Source organism: Ictalurus furcatus, chromosome 25 (assembly GCF_023375685.1).
Source record: "Ictalurus furcatus strain D&B chromosome 25, Billie_1.0, whole genome shotgun sequence".
Taxonomy (NCBI): domain Eukaryota; kingdom Metazoa; phylum Chordata; class Actinopteri; order Siluriformes; family Ictaluridae; genus Ictalurus; species Ictalurus furcatus.
Genome location: NC_071279.1, coordinates 8,600,874 through 8,628,067, shown reverse-complemented (window position 1 = coordinate 8,628,067; position 27,194 = coordinate 8,600,874). Strand labels below are relative to the sequence as shown.

At 35.4% G+C, this 27,194-nt stretch overlaps 1 protein-coding gene across 2 annotated transcripts; it reads left to right on the top strand.

The window, feature by feature from the left end:
* The first annotated feature begins 1,251 nt into the window (after positions 1-1,251).
* On the top strand, positions 1,252-12,654 carry blk (BLK proto-oncogene, Src family tyrosine kinase). Of its 2 annotated transcripts, none has more exons than XM_053614372.1 (14): positions 1,252-1,763; positions 2,356-2,458; positions 2,684-2,768; positions 2,910-2,937; positions 3,287-3,380; positions 3,557-3,655; positions 3,764-3,867; positions 5,689-5,838; positions 6,487-6,639; positions 8,852-9,031; positions 9,135-9,211; positions 9,777-9,927; positions 11,299-11,430; positions 11,598-12,654. In XM_053614372.1, the coding sequence occupies exons 3-14, from the start codon at positions 2,685-2,687 to the stop codon at positions 11,798-11,800; spliced, it is 1,455 nt and encodes a 484-aa protein (XP_053470347.1). In that variant the 5' UTR covers positions 1,252-1,763; positions 2,356-2,458; position 2,684; the 3' UTR covers positions 11,801-12,654. The 2 variants fall into 2 exon arrangements, with proteins under 2 accessions (XP_053470347.1, XP_053470346.1); XM_053614371.1 differs by having other exon boundaries at positions 2,318-2,458.
* Positions 12,655-27,194: the final 14,540 nt, after the last annotated feature.

Sequence of the window (27,194 nt, the reverse complement as noted above, 5' to 3'; positions counted from 1 at the left end):
AATGTCGCAGCAAAGTTGGAAGCACATAATTGAATTGGCTGTCTTTGGATAATGTAGCATTATAATTTCACTTAATGGGAAGTAAGAGGCTCAAACCTGTTCCAGCATGACAATGTCCCTGTGTGCAAAGCGAGCTCCATGAAGATATGGTTTGCCATGGTTGGAGTAGAAGAACTTGAGTGCCCTGCACAGAGCCCTGTTCTCAATCCCACTGAACACCTTTGGGATGAACTGGAATGCCGACTGTGCACCAGGCCTTCTCGCTCGATGTCAGTGCCTCACCTCATTAATGCGCTTGTGGCTGAATGAACACTAATCCTCACAGCCACGCTCCAAAATCTAGTGGAAAGCCCTCTCTGAAGAGTGGAGGTTATTAAAACAGAAAAGGAGTACTAGGAATGGGATGTTCAAAAGCACATATAGGTGTGATTGTGAGGTGTCCACAAACTTTTGAGGATATGGTGTGGGTTTTGGTAGTTGTAGTGTATTTAGCATGGAATGAACTAATGTGCTAAGCTTTGTCTTTGTACAGAGAGAGGTATGAAGTATTTTCAAATGTGAACTTAGTAGTAAGGTTCATTAGTAATTGTAAAAGGGGAAAAAAAATCTTAAATGACAATTGTGCAAGTGCAAGATTATGAGGGGAAAAATACAAAGAATATTGAACATTAGAGAAAAAACTACATACAGTCTGAGACTGTATGGTGTTCATCACACCATCATTATAAGAGTTGCACTGAAATTAAAGTAAAGCTGGGGTTATTTGATGTTCTGCTACTGTTAGTCTGTACTATCTTGATTTGTGAGCTTTGCTACCCTCTAGTGGGTATTTAAAAGTCAAAAAACAAACAAACAAACAAACAAACAAACAAACAAACAAATATCTCTAATTCCTCTAAATGAAAATGAAGATATTTCTCCAAAACTGAAACCCATAAAATATGTAGAATCACATTCACAGTAAAATTAAAACAATCCACAGTGTCAACTTTGTGTGTTATTAATAGTGATAGTGTGATCCTGTGGTTGTCAGTTTACTTATTATATCCATTAATGTTAATTAAAAAAAAAGTAATAAAGTGTTATAGAAGGATGCATATAGTGAAAACAAGTGAAACCAAGAAGAGTTTACATAAAAGCATTTAATGTCACAGTACGAAGACCACAGTGACCGAAAGCAGGAAATATATTTGCGTGACTTACTAAACAACATCCTGTAATTGAGAAGAGATATACTGGAGTACATTCTAATTCGTAACAATTTATATAGTGTTCCTGCTTTCCTGCTGTGCTCATGAACCTTTTCTTGAAGATTCTAGGCTCTTAGACAGTATCATTTCTTCTGTACAGTGTTAAATAGCCATTTGTTACCCAGTACAATACCAATGACTTGTTCCATATTTTACTTACATTTTCATTCTGTATGAAGTCTAAAAGAAGAAAAGTTTGTGAATTGAGCAGTAGTGAAGAGGAAAAGGAGGAGATTAGCAGACTAAATAAAGACAACGGTGGTACATTTATCTGTTTCAGCTAATGTGGTCTCACAGGGCTTACACTTGGTCTCAGTGTATAGACTGAGCGTGTGTGTGTGTATGTGTGTGCGTGTGTGCGTGTGTGTGTGTGTGTGTGTGTGTGTGTGTGTGTGTGTGTGTGTGTGTGTGTGTGTGAGCCAGTAAGAAACAGATGCTGAAAGAGAGATATCTGATGAAGGTCTTTGGGTACTTCAAATTGGATTCTGTCCTTGAGTTGTCTCCAAAGAAAATGTAAGTAAATAAGCGACTATACATGATCTGATATTAGTTATGAACATTTAGAAATTAAATGTGAAGTTAGATCTATCTCAAAGTTAATTCCATTAACATTTTAAATTTATTTTTAATACCAGGCCCTTCGAGATATGCAAGTTTTTATTCTTCAATGACCAATGCAGCCTCAGATTATGTTGTATTATATTTACTGTCCTACTGACATCTTGAAGCTTCATTTTAAAAAAACCAAGAATTTATTTTTATTTATTTATTTATTTTGACATATGTCTGTTTCTAACATTTGTGATTCCTTTGTTTTGTTTCACTTTCTGTAACTGAATGTAACCTATGCTACATTATTGCTAACAGTCATATATTTTTCATCCTGTGTTTATGTAACTAGTTTAGATGTGGTTCATGTCAAAAAATGAAACATGAAATTCTGAGAATCATTCCAATTCATGCTCATGCTTGTAAAGTTAAGATACAAAAATTTCAATTCCTTTCATGTATTTTGTCTTTTTTCTGTTTTCTATGCATCTTTATTGTGTTTTATGTTTTATTGTAAGGAGTTATTCATCTATGCGGAGCATGTTGTCTTGATTAGCCCTCAGTATGAAGGTACAGATGATCATATGGACTAGAGAGCTGAGTGCTGACATTAGTGGAGACTGACACTTCTGTGTTAAAGCGCAGCTGTTCACTAGCAGGTATGTTTATATTTCAATGTTACGTTTAAATATACTGAGAACACCTCTGAATATTATACTCCGTTATACTAGTATAGGTAAATATATTCTAGTATAGTACCAGAAATAAGGATGGTTACTTCCTTTGAAAAAAAACAAACAAAAATAAAAAACATAATTCCTTCAAAAAGGAGCAAAATTCAGAGGATTGAAGAATTTATAATGTTTTTCTCTCTGTCTTTCAAGGATGGGTTGCATTTGCAGTGATGAGAATAAACATAAAGAAAGACACCACTCAAATAACAATTCAGCAGCCGCCTATAACTCCCATGTAAGTACTGCGAGAGTGAAATATAAAATTCATAAAATCATAGTGACAGTAAATCATAGTCAGTTTTTTTGCAGTGCATGTATCAACTGTTGCTTGTTGCCCAATTTATTTATTTTTTGTTTCTTCTAAATTTATTTTCAGCAAAGCGCACACAGTGGGGCAAACTTTGGTAATGTCTTTGACAGTTTTTTCCAAAAAGTCACTCCAATAAACTGTAACAATTTTTGTTATCGTGAATGTGAACACAGTAGCTGACAAACATAAACTCCATTTATGCTCCATTATATACTTTTAGCCTACAGAATATAAGTAGTCTCCTTCTAAAATGGAGGTGTACCTCAGCATTTGCGGTAGCAAATTCAAAATTATATTGTTGTACGATTCATTTAAGTGTTAGTGCATCAGTCAATTATTAAGTATTTATTATTGTTACACAGAATGTATGTCAGTTGAGTTTTCAAAGTAGTTTGATAAAATTTAATGATGTGAATATGCTTACCATTTGATTTTATATGAAGATGAAGACATTGTCATTGCGCAACATGATTTCAACCCAACCAACGATAGCGACCTTCCATTTAAGAAAGGAGAGAAACTCAAGATAATACATGAGTGAGTAATATTTACATATACAGGACTGTATATTAAATTACACAAGGCATACTGATCCAATATCAAGAAGATCCAACATTATGAATTAATACAAGGAGAGCAATATCAAGGAATTAAATTGAAAAGCACTGTGGCCTACCAAACTTGACTAACTATGGCTTTTTATTGTATTAAAGAAATGGGGACTGGTGGTTGGCTAAATCTCTGATTACTGGGGATGAGGGATACATACCAAGCACGTATGTTGCCCGAGCTCACACACTGGAGGTTGAAAAGTATGTAATTGGCTTTCTTTCATCCTACTCATGTAAATATGCTACTTGTGTAAATATGCTACTTGTTGTAATCTATATTCATGAGATCATTTATTCTGCTTTCTCTAGATGGTTTTTCAAAAATTTGAGCCGCAGACAGACAGAACGTCTTCTGCTAGCCCCGGGGAACAGGATCGGCTCATTTCTCGTAAGAGAGAGCGAGACAACTCCAGGTCAGGACTAGAGCACTGGTTTTCTACCAGTATTAGCCAATTTCATGTAATGTGTGGTATATTTCAAAATATATCATACACCAACAGGTTCTAATCCACAGATCTTTCATTTTGGCTATAGTCATTACAGTGACCTTATGACACAGTGGATATAATCATAATATGTAGACTGTAAATGAATGATCTTGGACTTGGATAAGGAGAACTCATGAATTGTTCTTGAGATCCACGAGTACAGGTCCTTCTTACACTGCAGTCACTGGTATACACATAGACTAATATATATATATATATATATATATATATATATATATATATATATATATATATATATATATATATATATATAATTATATATAATATCAACAACACCTTCAAAGAGAATAATATAGTCTTTCACGTTAAAAACACCCTCCATTTCATATAGTCTAAATTTTACACCATGAGTGAATGCTTAAACCTTGTTACTCAGTCTGTAATGGCTGCCACTGAACCACAGCAATCTAAACCACAGCAAACTTGCATATCGAGCAAGTATTGAGACACGAAAGGAGAAGAAAAAAGTTCTGTAAATTCTGGCAGATCTCCATAAACACAACGTCTCAGGGACCATGTACAACTTTTATTGACCTCTGAAGAAAAAAGTAGTGATAGCTAACTCATTTCAGATTTTTCAGGGACCCATTTCTGGAGTTTAGCATGAGACACTTAACTGGGAGATTTTACTGTATACATTTGTTTAAATAGAAATGCGAATTGTATATTCAACAAAATTTGTTTTCACTTTGTGCCAGTTTTAATCTTTATTGATAGGTAATAATATCTGTAGCGATTTGGTGTATTTAATGTATTTATAGACGGACTAAACTTGTTGCTAGCGCTGTATATACCAAACTATTTTAGCTAGCTTGTCATTTCTTGCTAGCTAGCTAACCTAATTTGAGTTTGAAATGCTTTCCTTGGCATAGAAATGCCTGGCTATACTGCTTATTTACGTGTCTGTGACTTATATATTAGCACCTCACAGCTGAAACCTTTTTTTTTTAAAGCAAGTTACCGAATGGTATATTTTTGTTGCTGAGGTGTTATCCTCTGGAGTGCATCTTTTGTTCCTTAGTATGTAACATTCATCTGGAAATATGAATATAAAGTATTTTTAAAAATTATTTAAGGTGCATAAGGTAAAGTTTAAAAGTACAATACATTCACCTTATCAGGTTTATGATACATACTAAATGAGCCTTTAGTATGTGAGAGGACTACTCCAGCAACAAGGAATTGCTTAATGTACCGTTAAGCAACTTTTTTTCTGAAAGTGAACTTACCATTTATTATTAACGTAACATTTATTATTTGTAATTATGCCATGTACTTAGACTTTCAACAGCATAAATAAGCATATGTCAGGGTGTGCATTACACCTCTGTTGTAGTCATTTATTGTAACAGTTTTTTTTTGTTGTTGTTGTTGCTTATAATTTTACATATGTTTAATTTACAAAAAAAAAGAAAGACTAAAAATTGCATTTCAATAATAGTTCTGTTTAATAGTGGTGCTATGAAACTATGAGGGCTATGAAAAAATGTCAATCTTGGATAAACAGGCGGATATATGATAATCAGACACCAGATTGAAACAACGGATTCAGATTGTTGTCACGGGGGAAAAAACATTTGTGTAAATGGGATAGCAGATGTGGTACAAAGAAGGACAAAGAAAAAATGTCTAAAAAGCTATGTCCAACCATAGTATGACAAAATCTTATCAAAAACCCAGACAGAGTTTTGTTTAACCAAGGTTTTCCCAAAATGTTACCCACAGGTGCTTTCTCCCTTTCTATAAGAGATGTGGCACCAGAGCATGGTGATGTAGTCAAGCACTATAAGATCCGTACACTTGATAAAGGTGGATACTACATCTCCCCCTCCCTGACCTTCACGTCTCTGCAGGAACTAATACAGCATTACTCAAGTGAGTAAAACCAATCCTGTTATTCAACAAATACTTAATTGTCATCTTGACAGTATTATGTTCATGCATTTTTTGTTGTCAGACTCTTACAATATTTTCAGAGGTTCTTACAGCTGCTAATGGAAACTCTACTTCATTTTCAGATTTCTAGTTCTAGTTTTATGTGGCATACCAATTTCTGTACAATCCTGTACACTAATCACTGGAGTGAAATAAGCTATGAAACTTCTTATCTCTTGAGCAGGAGACCCTCATCTCAGCTACTGTGCGCACTTCCTGTCATGCCTCTAAATGTTTTTCTTTTTTTTTTTTTGAAACCACCGGATAATCACACTTTGCCTAGAAACACTCACGTCTTAGATGTGATAAGTTAAAAAAATAGGCCTAATGTCTAAATATGTCTATTTTCCTATTTCCGTGCATGTTGTTAGTTTAAAACTTTAAACTAACTTTTAAGACATATAAATTAAATTGTGTACTCAGTATGTTACATGGAGTGTTGCTCTCAAATAATCCTTCCCAACCTATCATACTTGCTTTGTTCACACACCATACATTTTATAATCAGCATGTGGAAATTATATGTAGCTAATAAGAATCTTTCCACCTGTGTGTGTGGTTTTTTTTTTTGTCTGTACATGTTTGCAGGATCAGCAGATGGTCTGTGTCAGAGGCTGGGAAGCCCCTGTAGATCTGCTGCTCCTCAGAGGCCCTGGGGTGAGGATGAGTGGGAGATCCCAAGGGAAACATTAAAGATGGTGAAGAAGCTGGGTGCTGGGCAGTTTGGAGAGGTCTGGATGGGTAAGTAAGAAGCAGGTCACTATTATCCATCCATCCATCCATCCATCCATCCATCCATCTTCTATACCGCTTTATCCTTTTCAGGGTCACGGGGAAACCTGGAGCGGGACTATTATCCTAAAAATAAATAAATAAATAAATATCTGCCCCCTGATTGATTATGTGCTAAAAGGGGTACCAATAGCGCGACTGACTGAAAAAACAGGGGTTTACAGGTTATGTCAACTTACTGTAAAAGCCCAAATGTATCCTGTAACCAATTAGTGTCTAGGCATTGAATGTAAATGTTACAGACTGCCCTAGTTAATGTATTTTTTGCAAACTTTATTTCCACTCTCCAGATGAAGGATTTATGCTATAGCTGGTAAGCTAAAGACTGTTAGACAGTACTTATCATTGGTTACTGTTTCAAGTACCTCACCATTTTATCCCAAAAGACATATTAATCTACTTTTAGTCCACCTGTAATGTTAGTGTCTGTTTAGTGCTGTTAGATCTTCGCTTTATGGCTTTCGGAAGCATACCTAAGAGTGTCATTCTATCTCAAGTGGTCCAATGCAGGTTGCTCATCCATTTTTTGTTTTCCTTTTTTTTTTGGAGTGATTACATCATGTATTGGCATTGCAAAACCACCATTTTTCCTTATTTTATTTTACTTGGTTTAACTATGATGGCCATCTTTGTGTCATGGCAAACAACAAATTTTGGTTATACAGCTGTTTACAGAAACCTCAATATCTCGGCTCAGGCTGATTCTAGCTCCTTGGAACAAAAACTGTTCTCTAGAGCACATTATAAGGTACATATGAACATTTTGCACATTCCTATACTTAGAACTTAAGCCCACATATAATGGTCATGATTGCTCACAGTTCCAATTTTAGGGTTAATTTATAATGGAAAGGGTTTATGTCTCAGTATAAATTTTTTAGGGGTACCTAGGTAAGTATAGTGTGCATGCAGGACATTTCAGGTTTGAGATTCTCTTTCTTTTGTATGGGGGCGAGAAAGTGCAATTTTTTAAAAATTCCCCTCAATTTCGGGTTGAATATCTCTGGTGGGGGACCAGATATGAACCTGAAATTTTCACAGAAATAATTGCTCTATAGTAGCATTCTGCCGTAAAAAAATTTTGTTTGAGATTCCACTGGTTACAGAGCTAGGGCTAGTAGAAATCTGGGGAAAAGCAATATAAAAATAATTTAAAAATGAACAGTATTTTACAATTATTATGCTTATGATTGACATACAATAGCTTATGCTCATCAATGAGGTTTGAAATGTTACTCAAATCTGTAACATTCAGCTCCAACTTCCAAACTCATCTGCCTGTAATTTTCTAGTAATCCTGAAGACCTTGCTTAGCCTGTTCAGGTTTGTTTGATTAGGGTTGGAGCTAAACTCAGAAGGACAGTGGACCTCAAGGGCCAGATTTGAAGAACCAGCCTGATCTGTCATGTTGGTACAGGTGTACAGTTGGTATGCATGAATAGATTTGATCCAAATTTGGAATTACAGTGTTCAGTTGGGTGTTTAACAAATGAACAATGTCATAAACAGAGCTGTGGTGTTGTTTTTCTTGTGATAAAGCAGTAAGTAACAACAGTTTAAAAAAAAAAAAAGAAGAAAATTTAAAAACAGTCAAGCAACCAACTTTACAATTTTTGGAGCAGTTGAGATGGACTAACCAAAGTCTGATCACAGAGCTAAAGTTGTGGCTAATCAGTAGAGGGAGAAATTAATTAGTAGAGGGGGAAAAAAGCAGATGTGATATTACTGTATATAAGATAGAATCTGGTTAAGAGATAAGACTCATCCGAGAAGCTCCTCATCTCCAAAAAGAAAAAGCAAGCTAATTTTAAAGAAGGTTCTTCTTTAAGAAGAAATCATAGTGTGTAACATTTTGCTATCTAGGATACTTGTGTTTATTTGTGATGATTACTGATACTGATACTGATAGCGAATGACCGGAATTAGCTTCTTGGGAGGCACTGATACACATAAATAACGAAATGAAATAACATTCAGACACATTATGGGTGTACTTCACAAAAGTATTCACCGGAAACTGTTAAGACCTCTTTGACACAGCAGTTTATCTACTGTGACAATTTTCCCACTACTCAGTCTAAACACCAAATGAATTGTTTCACTGTAAAACTTTTACAGTACGTATTGAGAGTGTTGATCATCTATTGTATATGTATTTCAGGATACTATAAAAACAACCAGAAGGTGGCCATTAAGACTCTAAAAGAGGGCAGCATGGAGCCAAAGGCCTTCCTGCAGGAGGCTAATCTCATGAAGAAGCTGCAGCATGAAAGACTGGTGAAACTGCATGCTGTAGTCACAAAGGAACCCATCCTCATAGTCACAGAGTTCATGGCAAATGGTGAGGATATTTTCAGCATTATATGTCTGAGTAGAAGTAGACTGAAGGATATCCATTTAAAGTATTATTTACCATTGATTAATTTTCATTGAACTAATTTCAGGGAGCTTATTAGACTTTCTGAAAACGGACGATGGCAGAAAACTAAAACTGCCCAAGCTGATAGATATGGCAGCTCAGGTTGGTACAGCTTGTTTATTTTCACATCAGTCTTGTTACGTGTTCATTTATCCTTGAACTGTCAGAAAAAGTACTTAATGGTTTTAGTTTGTTGTATATTGATTTTTTTTTTTTAAATAACAACCAAAATGTTTAGATACACACTGCAGACTACTTGTGCTATTTTTAGAGCCAGGGTATGTCAATGTTGTGTTGTAAAGTTAGTGGAAAACGCCTATGATCAGTTTGTGGTCAGGCTATGCGCATGTGCTTTAAGCAACCTGATTAACTTCCTGACCAGAAATGACATCACTTTTTCCATCTTACCCCCTTTCCTGAGACAGTTTGCTAATGCAGAATGAGGGTGAATTTCCGTTTTGAATTCTCTAAACCAGTCCTGGTCAATATCTGCACTGTGAATAAAAAAGGGAGTTTATACTTACTTATACTACGTTATTGAAAGACTTCAGACTCATAATCTTCATAGATACTCTGCTGAAAGTTTTAAATGTATATTGTGTCTAAAATTATTTGTCAGTTTGTGTATACAACTATTTAAAAAAAATTACCCACTCTTTTATAACAGATTGCAGAGGGTATGGCCTTTATAGAAAGAAAAAACTACATTCACAGAGACCTTCGCGCTGCCAACATATTGGTGTCAGAAACCCTGCATTGTAAAATAGCTGACTTTGGCCTGGCCAGGATTATAGAGACTGAGTACACGGCACAGGAAGGTATGTCTGCTTCATTCTTCCTGCATCCCTTTCAGACTGTTTTCACTTTGCACTCTGCAAATATCATCCAACTAAGGTTATGCAAAACCACCCTTTGATAATAACTTCAAATGTGAGTTATTTAGAAAAGTTTCCTCAGGAAATAATTTGATGACTAAAATTTTGTTGCTCTGAGTGAATATTTCATTACAGTCGTAGTACGATTTACAACATTGATAATATACATTTATGTAGACTAAAGCATAGATAATCCTAATTTAGTAGCTATGTTCCCATAGTCTTAAATCCTTTGGCTAAAAATATAATAATGTGTTTGATGTGATATAATAATTAGCTGAATATTGAGAAATAGCTTAAGTTCTAGCCAAAGTGGGGTGGGAGTGGGGGGCATGTGTCACTGTTATATGTTACCCCCTTACATTCCTGGGCAAATAAAAATGCCAAAATATTAAGTTTTTAATGGTCTTAACAACAAATAATTGGTCAGGAAATTAGCAAAAATGTAACAAATAGATAAAGTAACTTAGTATGGTACAGTTTTTCCCTTTGATTTCTTTAAATATTTAAGCCTTATGGGTAAACTTGCAGATAGTTTATTTTTATTTAATTAAATATTTTTTACTTGATTTTGTACACCCAGACATGTGTTAGTTTGGATTTTTACATCAAACATTTGAATCATTATCTTGATTTTATCTTGATTACCTTTACATACAAAAAGACTATATAAGTGAATTTCCCTGTTTCTAGCGTTTCCCCTGTTTCTACAGTTCACTGCAGTAAAAGTAAATGAGGACGTCTCAGGACGTCTCAGGAGTGCATTTGCTTAATTCTTCCTAATCTTCTGACCAATGATTTATTGTTAAGAGCATTAAAAGATTAATATTTTGCTATTTTGGGCTTGGCCCCCTTTTTTTGCCCAGGGGTGTAGACTCACATAATGCATTGGGGAGTGCTCTTGTAACTACATGGTTTCATGATCGTTTTACTGTAGTTACAGAATAAGTCAAATTAGTTACTGAATAATAGCCTATGCTTTAATATGAAAGATGGGTTGAAAAAAGCAAAGAGTTTAAGAGAGAGTTGGTTAATGACTAATTCTAAGATTCTGGAATTTAATGCAAACGATGTCAGCATGTACATGGTATAATTGTGTGTTGGAAAGTTTACATATATATATATATATATATATATATATATATATATATATATATATATATATATATATATATATTAGATCTAATCTTAACTATGGAACACATCTTTGTCTCTTCCATTCCCCCACACAGGAAAACTAGCACACACACACACACACACACACACACCAGAAATAAATACAAATATTATTATTTGTCTTTGTGTAATAATTAGGTGCAAAGTTTCCAATTAAGTGGACCGCTCCAGAAGCGATCAATTTTGGGACGTTCAGCATCAAGTCAGATGTCTGGTCCTTTGGCATTCTCTTGACTGAGATAGTAACCTATGGAAGAGTGCCTTATCCAGGTAACATGTAGTCTTAAGCCTTTAAAATGATCTTCATGAACATGTCTGATCACTTTCATCTGCAACATCCTGCCTTGATATACAGCATATACCAAGTACTGAGAACATTTTTTTTTTCCCCACCTTTTACAATTTCGACATATAACATTGCCTGTGCTTTGCTATAGGAATGACGAATCCGGAGGTGATCCGTAACCTGGACAAGAGGTACAGAATGCCATGTCCAGATGACTGTCCTGAAGAACTCTATGACATAATGATGGCATGCTGGAGAGAAAAGGCAGAGGACAGACCCACTTTTGAGTACCTGCAAGACACACTCAATGACTTCTACATTGCCACTGAGGGCCAGTATGAGATGCAGCCATAGCTCCCGCATCCGGTCCAAACAGACAAATGGATAGGATACAAGGAAAATTATGGCACTCTTTGGAATTTAGTTCACAGGCCCTCATGCTTTTGATATTATATCCAAACCATGACATACAATTTACAAATATGATGTATAAGATTTCATTTTTGTTCAGGAAAGCCTTGAGTAACTAATTCAGTTAATGGCTTTACCTTTGGGACAATATTCATGTACTATAAGCACATTCTGGACACATCATGTTTGCACATTTTGCAACGTTGAGGTCATGCACCAACTGTGGCACTTTGAAGAAAAGGTGTGGATCATCATTATTACTGACCTGCTAATGTGCACATCAATCCGTTGTCTCCTTAAAGATCTGCCAGGTGTGGCACTGCAGGGAAACAGAAACGCTTCAGCAAGGATATCACTGAAGTTTATCACTGAAGAGATTTATTAGATTTTATATACATGTATACATTTAGCAAATTTCAATATATCTGTGATGTCTTTTTCTAGTTAAATGTTTTAAAGTTAACTATACTCAAATGTATTAAATTAAAAAGCATGGAACTGAAGTTGGCCTGTAGCGTAAAATAGCCTGTGAACGAACCATTGTGAACTTATGCCAAAGCAGAACAATAATCAGTTAATTTTCTGAATATTTGCTATGTAACATTGTAATCTAATGTATCAAGACCATAACATATTTTGAAAAAAAAAAAACCCCAAACAAACATTGAAAGATCCATTGGCAGTGTTAGCACGTATATTTTAGTAGTATCTACTACCTTAAGTGTCTCCTTCTTTGTAAAACCATATATTTCCAATACTATTATTATTATTATTATTATTATTATTATTATATTTACTATTATTATTATTATATTTTTAATCTGTGTAAATGCTTGATTGAATAATTGACTACTTTGGGGTTGAAACTACTCTGATACAGAGAGATAGAATCCAGTCTCAAAAGTTGTACTCAAATTTGTGTTTAAGACACACCTAAAGCACTCCTCCCTTCCCTCTCTTGGAGTTCCCCATGAGGCTGAGCCATGTTTGTAGATAAGAAATGAAAATGACACCAATTCCCCAGAGCTGCTCCTTAGGTTTCCTGCTTAGCAGAAACAGGAAGCCATGAGTAAGCATTCCTCTCATGCCACTGCAAGAGAACACATTTGCCAGCCAACGATAAGTGCTGCTGAGCCTGGAATTCCAAACAGAGCCACTGTAATATGGCCTTACTTTGCATTTGGGAAACCTTGAGGTGTACAGTTACAAATGTGTTCCTTAAGCTTAAAATGTGTATACTGTATGTGATTTGAAGCATTATACATTTGATAAAAGTAAATAAATACATTTTACCAAAAGTTGTGATAGAGTAACCAACTTTTCTGATGAAAAGCGTTAGAGTGAGAGTTGAGGGGCATAGTAGGAAGTGAGCCGAGGGAGAGCTGGCTGTCATGTGAGCTGTGGACCTGGAACACGAGGAGTAAACGCTAAGAAAGCAAACGCGAGGCAAGTCGGAAGCGTACAACTTACAACGTACAAGTGCAGGTCCAACTCAGAGAAGATGGTGGCCCCATGCAGAGGATTGAAGGAGGAGTTGAGGAGAGGCAGGGGGTACAAACATCACTGGATGGCACTGGATTACTTTCATAATTTACAGTGATCCTCCTTATCAAGTATAGAAAGACACACTAATGTAAATTATGAAACTATCCATCCAGTGATGTTTGTGTGAACAGCTGCATATGGAAATTTGAAATTATGCAATATTAATTGATGTTTATTCGTATAGAGAATGTTTGATTTAGTTTAACACTACATGTTAATTAATACATCAACTAACAACATGTACTAACATGCACTTAAGGTGGTCGTTATTCACACAGGAATTCATAAGACTCATGTATTCATGTACTCTTATTGTAAAGTCTTACCCCTGATAAAAGACTAGTTTGACTAGCTGACTAGTTGTTGACACTAGTCAGTAACTTTCTACATTGATCCAGGATTATAATCAGGCTATCATTAATCCCTGTACATTTGCACAGAAAAAATACTTAAGCAGCCACAGAGAAGGTTATAAGTGTGACATGACATTGTACCACCAGCATGAGACTGAAAATCCACCAGTGTTTCTCAAAAAATAGCTCCAAGTAACCCATGAATATTTTGTAAAACAGAACTTTTGTCAGTATCTTCATAATGGAATTGGGGTATTCACTTTCAGTTCCTTAAATAATCCATTGATTTCTAGACGCCGCACTGAGAAATGGTACAAGAACATGAAATGAAAAGCGCTCTATGAGTGTATTTTGATAACTATATTTCACATATGCAGCACAGACTTACACATTAAACACTGTTTCAGTGTGGACGCCAGACTTTCTAGGATTACTCTGAAATATTTGGGTCATTCTATTTTCAGTTGTGAAGGATTTGTTTTTGTTTGCCTTTATAAAGTCATGCCTTTTACAACCACCAGAGGGCAACCTGCACTTAAGGGTGCAAGAGGTATGTGTCAAGGTCAAGTGTACTCTCCGATTTACAATGCAGAACCAGGCTTATGGACAGCACAAACTCAACAGAATAATATTTGTTAGTCTCGGGTTCACAGATTAGATTTGAACTCCTGGTCATGTCTGCTATGTTTGAGTCAGACTACTTCTTGAGTGTGAAAAATGTGATCTTTCTTTAGTCATGCTTTGTATTATGATTCCAATCTCTCACTGAGCATTTCTGCTAATATCTTTACTTTAACTCAGTCCCACTCTACACCTAGTCACTTAGCATTTCTCCTGAATAAATAATTTTCCATACATTTCATGTCTCAAGAAAGCTTAAAAATAACTACATTTAGGTATTTAATAACAATGGAAGTTCAAACAATCGTCGAATGATTGAATGATGTTCACACATCTCAGTCACCAGGAGCTGTGAGAATCACCTGGATACCTTCATGTGCATGTGTGTGTGCATGCCGAGACTTTCCAACAAGGTCATGATGTACAGTATATCCAGATTCTTCAGTATATCTATATTTGGATTTCTACAAGGTTGCTTTGTGAAAATGTTATATATTAAAAATTAATTGATTTGAATTGATGTATACCTCAATATTTTCAGTAAATTCTGCTGTCATACAGTCATCTTTCCTGTACGATATGTCCTGATAGCAGCTATCCCGTAAAGCTGGCAATAGCCTGCCCTTGTCATCTTGTCTTTATCACCTTGGTAATTTCATATACAATGTGAGCACCTTTTCTAGTGAAGCATTATAGTATAGTGACTGTTCTATATCAAAGGAGTATAAGGATGCTATAAAGATGCTATATCTATAAGCAAGTCTAGGTAATTCTTCCATGCTGAAATTGACCTAGCAGTTGAATGGCCTCCTCAACATCCTTAAGTGGTTGTGGGTCATCCTTTGCTAGTTTGCGGGTATCACCACCACAGACAGGCTCTAAAGTAGCCACTTGGTAAGTTTACACAAAAAGTGGGATTGGATAAATGTATAAAACCCACTGCATGGAAAGTGGTCTTTTGCACAGCACTGGTCATGGCAATTTCTTCTACGTTACAGTGTAAGGATATTTTTGACAATTTAAAGGATTTCACAGCTCCTCATAACCCAACCACAGTTCAACCACACCCAACCACAGTGGTGTTTTGTTTTTTTTGTTTTTTCTAGCTAAGCAGCGCTATGCAGATCACAGGCAGGTCAGTCTAGGCCACATTCTTGCCACTGAGGGCTGATGCTTGATAACTGGTGGTCTCAACAGGTACAACCCCAATTCCAAAAAAGTTGGGACACTGTGTAAAATGTAAATTAAAACAGAATGCAGTGATTTGCAAAGCTCATAAACCCATATGTTTTTCACAATAGACAGTAGAAAACATCTCAAATGTATAAACTGAGGAAATGTACCGTTGTAAGGGTAAAAATAAGGTAATTTATGTTTTAGAGCAATATATGCTTCCATCCAGATCCCATCACATGTTTACTTCTGAGAGTCTCTGACTCTCTAAAATACTCTTTTTATACCCAATCATGTTACTGACCTGTTACCAATTAACATAATTAGTTGTACCATGTTTCTCCAGCTGTTTCTTTTTAGTAACACTTACTTTTCCAGCCTTTGTTTCCCCGTCCCAACTTTTTTGAGACGTGTTGCGGTCATCAAATTCAAAATGATCTTTTATGTTTTTTTAAATTGTACATTTCCTAATTTTAAACATTTGATATGTTTTCTATGTTCTATTGTGAATACCATATGGGTTTATGAGATTTGCAAATCATTGCATTCTGTTTTTATTTACATTTTACACAACTTGTCCCAACTTTTTTGGAATTGGGGTTGTAAAAAGCACTATTTCCAAATTTGCACAAAAAAAAAACAACTCAGAACAAACATTAACCTGATGAGAACTCTGCAGGAAGTGTCCGGGGAAAGATGGCTGTATAACAGCAGTATTTATTGCAAATCCTGGGTTGTACATCATGTGACTTTGTTTCTTTCAGCATGCATGTGCATGAGTACAAGAAGGTATCCGGGGGATTCTCACTGCCTCTGGCAGTGTAACTAATTTTGTTCAAAAGTGAGCCTGACAGTAATGCCATGACATATTTTGAGAAGGATTAGGGCATAATAAGCACTTTATATTTCTCCATCTATGTTTTTTTGTTTGTTTGTTTGTTTTTTTATCACACATATTCCAGCTCCTCAAGTAGACATGAATACTGCTGGTAGTCTTCATTTCATCTCATCTGCCTCATTTTGTTTTACTCCAGAACAACTCATTTTAAGTTTGATGGATACTATTCTCTTGATGGTTATATATATATATACATATATATATATCTATATATATATATATATATATATATAAACAAACAAACAGAACTACAGTAGTCCACTATATTTGCCTAAAAATAGAATAAGTAATAAATAATCTCCCAAAGGAAGACAACATATTTCAGTCAGAAAACATTTTGGTGGGGTTCGAGTTCTCCTTAAAGCTGCAGTACTGAACTTTTGACTCTCTATCGCCATCTCTCTTTGAAACATAAAACTGCAAGTTACTTGTGAAGTCAGAATTTTTTTTTATGTGGGTTGTGCTTCACTGCTCCTCTGCGCAGAGGAATCTGATGGTTTGAGGTGTTCCTATGGGTTGTATATTAGCTGCAATACTTTACAATGGAGCTGGCGGATACAGTTTTCTTGGAATAGAGGTGAGTTGCTCTCTATCATAGCTAGCAGAAAATAAGCGGAATTTACAACATTGACCATAGCAACAACAACAACAAAAAAAAAAACCCCACAGGAAACTCGATACCTAGCTGAATCATGCAAACAAGTGTGCTAATATTTATTATAGTTTAGCACAGGCTCTGTTGCTTTCCCTTTTTGACTGCAGGCTCACCGCAGTTCAAGGTTTCTTGGTTTTGACAACAGCTGATTCCCCAGCTGTTAACAATAAAAGCTTTTAGAATGATCCAGATTAAAAGCAGCCATCTAGATGACAAGTCAAAATTCTAAGCAGCTGTTGTAATTACAAGCTAGAAACGCTCCATCCTCAACACCCACGTAATCACGTAAAGGCAAATAATGTCAAAGTGACGTTTCCCATAAAATCTGACCCAACAGCTCAAATTATAAATCATTATTATAAGCTTACTGTTGCTAATTGGGGTAAGGCAAGGAGACAGTTTTGAATACTGACTTTTTTTTACATACTTGCTCAATAATTGATTTTTGTTCATTTTAACCAAAAAAGTTCTGAACTGCAGCTTTAATGTATCCATTATACTAGTAAAAAACCTCTGGCAGTGTTTTGTATTAGGATACATGACACAGGATACATGACAGAGGCAAAAAGTCAGATTTTTTTTTTTAAAAAAAGAGTGCTTATTTGAACAAAGTGTAAAATAAAAACTGAATGTGTAACTGGCCACAAAAATTATCTTGCGAAAAATTAGGAGCATGTGCAGTGTTAGATGTGTAAAACATGAAGTACAGAATTGTGAAAGGTCTAGATCAATGACTGAGAATATTGTTATTAAACAATAAAAAAATATGCATTTCAAATCTTTTAATAAACTGACCCACCAAAAGTAAATACAGTGTATCAGGGTGCTAAATCAGACTTCAAGAAAAATAGACATATACATGGTAATATGAAATATGAGTTATGTGGAAGCATGTACACATGAAAACAGTGTCCCACTAAGTTGTAAATGAGGCAGAACTGACACACTGTTCCTACAAACGTGAGTAAGTGATAGCATGGGGGTAGACAAATGTGTCCATAAACCAGCAAATATAACAATATATAAGTCTGTAAAACAAGCCTACATACCTACTGAAATATAAGCATACTAAAAAAAAATAGCAAATTTAAAATAATAAAAGAGCTAGCATTTAAATTTTATGATCTTGAAAAGCCTTTAAAGCTTGTCAAAAAAAAACCCAACGTCAAAATTTTGACCATAAGCCAAATAGTTTGCACAACATATATCTGAGCTGCAGCTGGCACATCTGGCCAATCATCAGTATTTCAGTTCATTTATTTTAGAAAACTGTCAATGGTGAAACAGTATAATATGTCTTCATCATTTGCAGCAGCAAAAAAGACCATTAATTGCCATCATCGTACTCAGAGTGTATGTCAGGAACAGGTGATGAACAACATTAAGACTAATGCATCAACCTTTTTTAAACTGACAAGCCTTATTGTGGTTTATGATCATTTCTATCCAACTTTACATTTAGCCTACAGCAACTCCTACCATATTGCTGCCAGTTTCCAGCCGAAAAAAAATCTATCAAAATCGTGACAGCGCATACAGTATAACGTATGATCATATTTCTGTCACCTGTAAAAATTATCATATACAGTACATATCTGTAACAAAGCAACAATCACAATCCACCTTCCAATATGCAGTAGATAGCAACAGACGTTAAAGCAGATTTTCGCACAAAACAATCTCTAGGGTTTACACAGAATTGTGCAAAAAACAAAAAACATCTAGTGAGCTGTGGTTCTGCAGCGGCAGAAACACCTTGTTGATGAGACAGGTTATTGGAGAATAACCAGACTGGTTTGAGCCTTTGGACAGATAGGCCATGATAACTTAAATAACCACTCTGTACAACTGTGGTGAGAAGAAAAGCATCCCAGAACACACATCAAACCTTGAGGCCTATGGGTAAGAACAGCGGAAGATGTCGTCTGGTATCATTCCTGTCAGCAAAGAACAGGAATCTGAGGCTACAGTGGGCACAGGCACACCAAAATTGGGCAGGTGAACACTGGGAAAAGACCATTTGTTTGTCCAATCTTCAACTCTCCAGTTTTGGAGAACGAGCAGGTGTACAGATCTATGTCTTAACAGCAGAGAGACTGTAAATGTACTGTAAGAAAAAAGATTGGAGTAATACAAAAAAGTGTTCAGGGAAAAGATCCATAAGCTGTGCAAGAAAAGTGGTTCTGAAGCTATAGGAGGTGAGCCCAGTAGATATTTGAAATAGGTGATTACATAAATAATTGTTATTCATGCCTGCTGTAGAAACTGGCAGTGCAAACAGAGATGTCATTTTTGTTGTGATATCTATTGGAAAGGAGAAATCCTTCATTCTGATGGTGCAACGGTGCTCAACAAAACAATCAGCTACTGTAATATTTCTTGGTTTCCCCAATGCACAGCTGATTGAAGGTCCAGATTAGTCATTGGGAGATTTCCCAGTGGTCTTGCCTGTCAATGGTCTGGGCCATGACTCCAGCTGTTACAAGACACTTCACAACTAAAGCACAGTGCAGACACATTCATTCTAACTGAACAATCCACCTGCTTCCAGCATCTCTGCTCCAACAACCAATTACACGACTATTCTACTGAGATGTATTGTACCAATCACACAAGATGAGTAATGTAATTAATCTCAATAGCATGGAGAGACATGCATATAGTAGCATTAGTTAGCTTTCCATTAATAAGCAAACAATACAAGGTGAAACTGGTAGAAAGAAAAGCTGAAAAACGCTGACAGCACAAAGCTGACAACTGCTCAAAAATTACTAGGCATTTTAACAAAAGTCAGAAAAATATGCAGTCTAGCCATGTGTACATTTATAATCAATCTGACTTCAGCTAAACAGAGCAAACAGATCAACACATCCTTCTAAATATACCACAATATAGACGTTTTACAGTATATAATGACATAAATGCCAAAAATGAAACCTAGAAAAGTTTGTGAAAATTCTGGATCACTTGGTCAGATTCGGAACCTAGTTTTTTTTTGTTTTTTTTTTACTGTTTCATTTACCTCATCAATATCTAGAATTCTAATATGTGAAAGTATGGATGAATGGTTTAACGAAAGAAAAAACACAGCTGTGTACAAAGTATGGGTCGACTACAATATGTGTGTGTGTGTGTCCCATTTGTTAGACACAAATTCTAATTTTCTCAGTTTAACCAGCTAGATCCTAGTATTTTATATGTATTCCACCAAAGTTGATGTCATCACAGATCCAGAGACTGAAAGAGCCTTGTTATATTTGAAAATCCAGATGATACAAAGGATGCGATGGCTGCCATGAATGGAAAGGTAATCTAGTTATATATATATATATATATATATATATATATATATATATATATATATATATATATATATATAATTAATTAATTGTGTTGTATGTGTGCTTTTCTTACTATATTACCTCTCAACAGAGTTTCTAGACTGATGGTATTATTAGTCCGTGACCTAGTGAACCAGCATCAGGATGTATTTATTGATAGAGACTTCAAAGCACTTCTGTAGGTCGCTCTGGATAAGGGCATCTGTCAAATGCCATAAATTAATTTAGAGTTAAACCAAAAGTGTGCGTGACCAAGACTGTAAGTTTGAGTATTTATTTATTTTTTAAATGAAAAATACCAGTCTGCCCCCAGAAACACCGGAACACAAATCCAGAGGTAGAAACGCCATGACTGTCAGCATGGTCTGTGAATTCTGGCTCTGACAGCACCATCTTTGTCCCACAAGCTTCATATCTGATGGCATGCGTGAAAGAAAAACTCTCCAGCTTGTCCAACTTTTTTACTGCATCCCTTGGGATGCGTGTCCAGATGTCTTGTGAACCATTCTATAAACAAAACAAAACAAAGGCAAAAACAATAGTGTGCTGCCTATTCATATTTGTATTCAAATCTGTTTAGAACACATTATTATCTGTTCAATCTGAATAATGTATTCATATTTAGTTATATCCATAAGCTATATACTGTTCATTTAAAAGTGAATTGTACCCAAAATATCTGATGCAAAATGCAATATATATCTGGAAATTAATTTATCTTTGCCATGTTCTAACGCATTAAGGAAATCAGGGTGATTTTATCCGAACAGTTCTCAGAAGCACTGATTGTGGAATGCAATGTGGGCTTCAGCTGTTGTAGTCCATTCTCCTCAAGGTTCAACGTGGTGTGTGATGCTTTTCTGATCACCACATTTGTAAAGAGTGCTCATTTGAGTTACTGTAGCCTTCCTGCCATTGTTACCATTGTAGCCATTGTTTATGCTGCCCTCATAAACAATGCATTCACACCCAAAAAACTGCCACTCACTAGATGTTTTTGTTTGTTTGTTTGTTTGTTTGTTTGTTTGTTTTTCACACCATTATGTGTAAACTCTAGAGACTGTTGTGTGTAAAAATTCCAGGAGATAAGTAATTTCTGAAATACACAAACCAGCCCTTCTGACAGCAACAATCATGCCGCCAAATCACGGACCTCACATTTTTCCCCATTCTGATGTTTGAAGTGAACACTGACTGAAGATTTCGACCTGTAATGGCATGATTTTATGTATTGTGCTGCTGCCACATAATTGCATGAATGAGTAGGTGTACAGGTGATTGTGGATAAAGTAGTAATGAGATGGGAAGGGATGAGTGCTAATATCTGTGATTTTATTGGCTGTGTTAGTAAAATTGAACATCTTGAATGCTTCCGTGCTTCAGAATAATAGTTTTTGTTTTTCTCTCCTGATAAGCATGTCTTTGATGTTTTTGTCCCATCTGCTGAGGATAAGTTGAGGTTCTTTTCCAAGATAAGTCTTGGGATCAGTGTAGATGATTTTAAAGTTTAAAGTATTCACTTTCACTTATTCATTCATCTTCAGTAACTGCTTTATGCTGGTCAGTGTAGTGGTGGATCCGGAGAAAAAATCTGGGAACACTGGGCAAGAGGTGGGAAAACAAAACTCTGAATGTGAGGCGGCAGTGGTACCTGCTACGCCCTGTGCTGCTCAGGCATAATTACAGTGGCAGGGTTTTAATTTTAGTGGCAGGGTGATAAGTGAGCACCAAAGGAGATCATTCATATATTCATGTATTTAAATTGTTGTCAATCAAGGGTGGAATTTATTTTTGTTTGTCTGCACTGTCATGGCCAAACTTTATGACTATTAGTTGCTAGCTTACTTAGGCATCTGAAAGGTTTAGTGCTAATAGTTTTGTTTACGTTCTTAGGCATAGTAACAACATAACACCATAAAAGCTGATGTGAAACCTACCTATCGTATATTAATATCTTTCTCTTATGTTTGTATAGAATTGTACATGCACTATGATTATACATGTACTATGATTACCCTGTTCTCATATAAACTCAATTTATTATAGTATCCTTTCCAAAGAGGTTCTAATGACGCTAGTCTTGTAATATGTTTAAATTATTTTCTGTAATAGCCATCTTCAGTGCACTAAATCAAGCCACAGAGATCAACACAACCCTGAAAACCTTATAGAGAGTCATTTCAGGATACACAGATAAATAGACAGTCTTGTGCATGCAGCATCTTTACTCGTAAAAGCACTTCTAAGTCGCACAAATGCATTCATGCATAATTTATTCATGAGCTGCAATATAAAGAATTAAACAAAACATCCAGATGGTCTCTGTTTGCTTAGAGATTCTATTCGCATCTAACCTTCATCATTCAACCAGAGACTCAACACTTCATTCTTTTGTACTCCCCAGATGCTCCTGAGACCAAAAATATCTCTCTCAGAATCACTGGGAGAGGGTGTGCTACCTGCCATCACAAAGGAGAACATGGGATGAATGCCAAACAGGAAGTAATAAAGGTGCCGGAGAAATACTGAATTCACAAACCTCTTCAAAATGCAGACATATGCAGGATAGTATTTTCCTTTTCTTTTTTTAGATTGAAAATTATTTCACTAATGGATTTTCTTTAGAGGAAGCCAGAACTCTACAGACCCAGCGCCAAGTTTGTATGCAGTTACCTAACTTGGCTGTAGACATCTTATCATCCCTTTTAAGCTATAGAGAAATAAAGAAGAACCACATCAGACCATATTTCACTGCTGAATTGATAAATCCTGCACATGTTGCAGTGTTATTTATGCTTCAGAACTAGCACAGATCAATAAACCAAATGAAGTGTTGCTAACACATTATACGTCATTCAATGAAAGGAAAAGAACATTCTGTTCATGGACCATTTGAAGTTGTCAGATCAGAGCACCTCACATGAGAAAAGAAATGCTTAAGCAATTATGAGTCTGTGAACACTGAGCTTGAGTAGGCTATAATGTTCTTAGCAAATAGCACATTTGCACATTGATACCCAGATAACGACATCTCCTTCTGTCTTCAAAGAACTTTAGAAAATGTGTGGGCCCTTTTAAGTCATATTTCAAATGTGTATATGCTCAAATTTGACAGCAAAGTGAATACAAAGATTCAGTATACAAAATTATGGGTACAAGATTCAGCTACAGCCAGATTTTCAAACATTTGCATGCAAAACAGTGTTCTGAGCTGAGAGTTTTTATGTGGCAATAGAGGTCAATTTATAATCTACATTGACATTTTACAATGGGATGGAGAATCTGAATGAATGTTCCATGCCAAAATTCTAAATGATACATGATATGTGCTCAAATAATAAGTATTATTAAGCTTAATAATAAGCACTAATAATAATAATAATAATAATAATAATAATAATAAATGTTTTATTATTATTATTATTGTTGTTGTTGTTGTTGTTGTTGTTGTTGTTGTTTCTACACAATGCACAACTTTCTCTACAAGTTCTATCTTGTTGTATTTAACATTAAAGCAATCATAAATTATATACTCACATGGTGATATGAATGACTCAGATTTTTGTCCCAATGCCTTTGAAATGTTTGGAACATGACAAACTCGCTCTCTTGATTAACTTTGTGTTGGCTATACTAGAGTTGTACTGGCTTAGCTCTCAAATGCTGGCTCCAAAATAAGTGAAGTCAATAGGCCACATTTGTAATCAAGTTAAAAATAAATAAATAATAAATAAAAATAACATTTTAAAAAGCATCTAAAACATCCGTTTCAGATTGAGCAGGTCCCCCAAACCAGGATCATAATAATATTTAGACTTTGAATTTATGCATGTAGCACTTTTTACAACACAGACGATGCTTTAGTCAGAGATGCTTTAGTGCTCTCATTAAGATGGCACTAGGAAAGAACCAAGTCTCATACTTCTCTGACTGACACTTATATATGTATATATATAAATGAAGTCCAAGTGATCTCTGAATGCAGCCTATTGCATAAATATTTATTTGCCTCAGTGAGTTCTTCCAACCTTTTTATGCCAAGACTAACTTAATTTTTTAAATGTATTTTTAAGCTTAAGTTACACAGGATACATACATATTTATACCCCTTAGTGACCTGAAGAGTTTGCCTTTTCTGATCCTGAACGTGAGCAAAGGGCCTACTTGCTGATGCTGGGAGATAAATGGAATCATTTTGTAGCCTGTTGTAGCAAAATCAATAGTTGTACGTGCTTGTAATTTGAATATATTATAGCAATTTAAACAAGACGAAGTATCAGTTCTGTAGCAGTTCAGCATTTGCATAAAAGAAGACTTGCTTAACTGTGCTCCTGAAAAAAAAATCAGATGCCTTAAGATGCATGTGATTATAAAGAGCTAGGTGTGATTAAAAATGAAGCACGGATGGGGATAAATTCCCAGATGCAGGGCTGGGAATCCAAACTGTAAAAAAAAACAAAAACAAAAAACAAACAGAATTATCGGTAACTTGATATAGATATAGCAATCTGACCAGTTGAACCTTATATATTTTAAACATTTTTTACAGTTAGTAAGCACAATGCAATGAAGGATATGCTTTTCAGTGTGGGATGTTTTCTGTATGTCACAATGGTGGGTTATGTCACCAATGTAATCTGTGCCAGTGTTTTAGGGCATAATCCCCTCACAAACAACACTAATAAACATTAATAAGCATTAATATGCATGCACTCTATTACTAAGATCACATAAACACTCCATTTCTATAAAAAAAAAAAATTAAAAAAAAAAGCACATGTTTTCAAGCAATAGAGTCATTCAGTGATGAGTTATTTAGACAAGCACAGTCATATATAAAAATCTTCATAATGCAGTGTAATGGCATTCAGTGGTCATACACACCAGTATTTAGGAATCCCACAGAAATTTGTCAAGATGCTGCATCAGATTTCTATGCAGAACATAGTGTACAGTGTTTTAACTGTTTGAGACATTATAGACCTGTGATGTAATGCAATATAGCATGTGATAGCATGTGATGTTTTTACAGGGTATTGTTTTCAGATTATGTCTGTAGTTGATGGGGTGAATATAAGCCGATGCTGTATCACGATAACGACAACGATAAAGTTGACCGAAGTTGACCAAAGTTTACTAAAGTTGACCAAAGTTGACCAAAGTACAAATTCCTGGGTGAGAATGAAACAGTTTTGCCTTTGTGGAGCTGAATTTGTTCAGCATTGCTGCCAGTGTCAAGTCCCAAGTCTGTCACAATCCGAGGTACATGTTTTCTCCGGACATATAAAATATATTTATTATTCACACAGCCAAAGTCACATAGAGTCTGAAGGCAAAAGGGCAGGGGTTCATGTTCTTCCTGGGGTCTATCAGTGCATGTTCCTGCACGAGACTAATACCCGTAAGCATGATTCGTTGCTCTGACATCCATGCCAAAAAACTTAAATGACTCATGATTCAAACTAAACCCAATTTAATAATGAAATTAAGTACAGCGAGAAGAGTTTGCCACAAATCCAATTTCTTTTCAATATTAAAAACCCCCAGCTATTTAAAATTCCTGGATGAGTTTTAAACTAAAATCCTGGTCACTCCACTGGTTCTAGCAATTTAATATTCATGTGGTTTCAGAATGTTTGTCTTTATTTAATTCTAAGAGTTGATATGCAAAACTTAAAGCTACAATGTGTAGATTTATATATATATATATATATATATATATATATATATATATATATAAAACAAACAATTATTTACTCTATAATAAATAATTATTATATCGCTCCGGCGATTCACTCTGACAATCCTGTAATAGTTATTTACAGTCAGAGCAATGTCAGGGGTGTCCTGTTGGACTTGGTGGGATTTTTGCATGAATAGCCAGTCAAACGTAAATAGACACAAATTAGGCATGCCGTAGCATTAGGCATGAAAAAAGGCAGAGCTGGCAGCCAACCAGGGGAGAGTATTTAAACTGGGAGAATGTAAACAAACCAAACTGGAATCTTTGAGAAGAATTGTCAATATTATAGGAGGTGAAAGGACTAATGAATGATAGATGTTTTTCTTACTGAACAAGCACTGCATTTATTTGTTCTCTAATTTGGTAGTAAGGTGATAGTCAGATGTTTTAACCCCACTGTGGGATTTGTATCATTATCCAGTTGGAAAAATCTTTTAGCTAGAGAACTTGTGATAAGCTTGTTTGTGATTATCAGGAGGTGTTTGTGTGTTTCTCTGTATTTTTTCTATTTCAAATTCAGTAATATCCGGTAAGAGTGTCTCATCTGTGGCTTCCAGAGCCAGACTTATGCACAGTCTGCATCCTAGGGCCCCAATTTTACAATCCAGTGATCGGAACACTTTGGAAATATCACTGCTGGCTCATCTAAGTACAATACTTTGTTGAAAAACGTGCTTTGATTTGCTTAGTTATACATCAGTCATATTTGGCTTGTGTTTATTGTTTTAAGTTTTGACAATGGGGGGAAATGCAAATGCAGTCACATAGGCGTTTAATATTAGTAATTAATTGTCATAATGTTAATGTTAATGGAAACCCCCAATGCATGGGGAGAACATGCAAAATCAGTGCACATAGGGCAGAGGCAGGATTCCAACCTCCAACCCCGAAGAGATACTAAATAGAAGATAAAATAAAAAAATATATAATAATAACAACAACAACAACAACAACAATAATAATAATAATAATAATAATAATAATAATATGAAGAGGAAGTTCTCATAG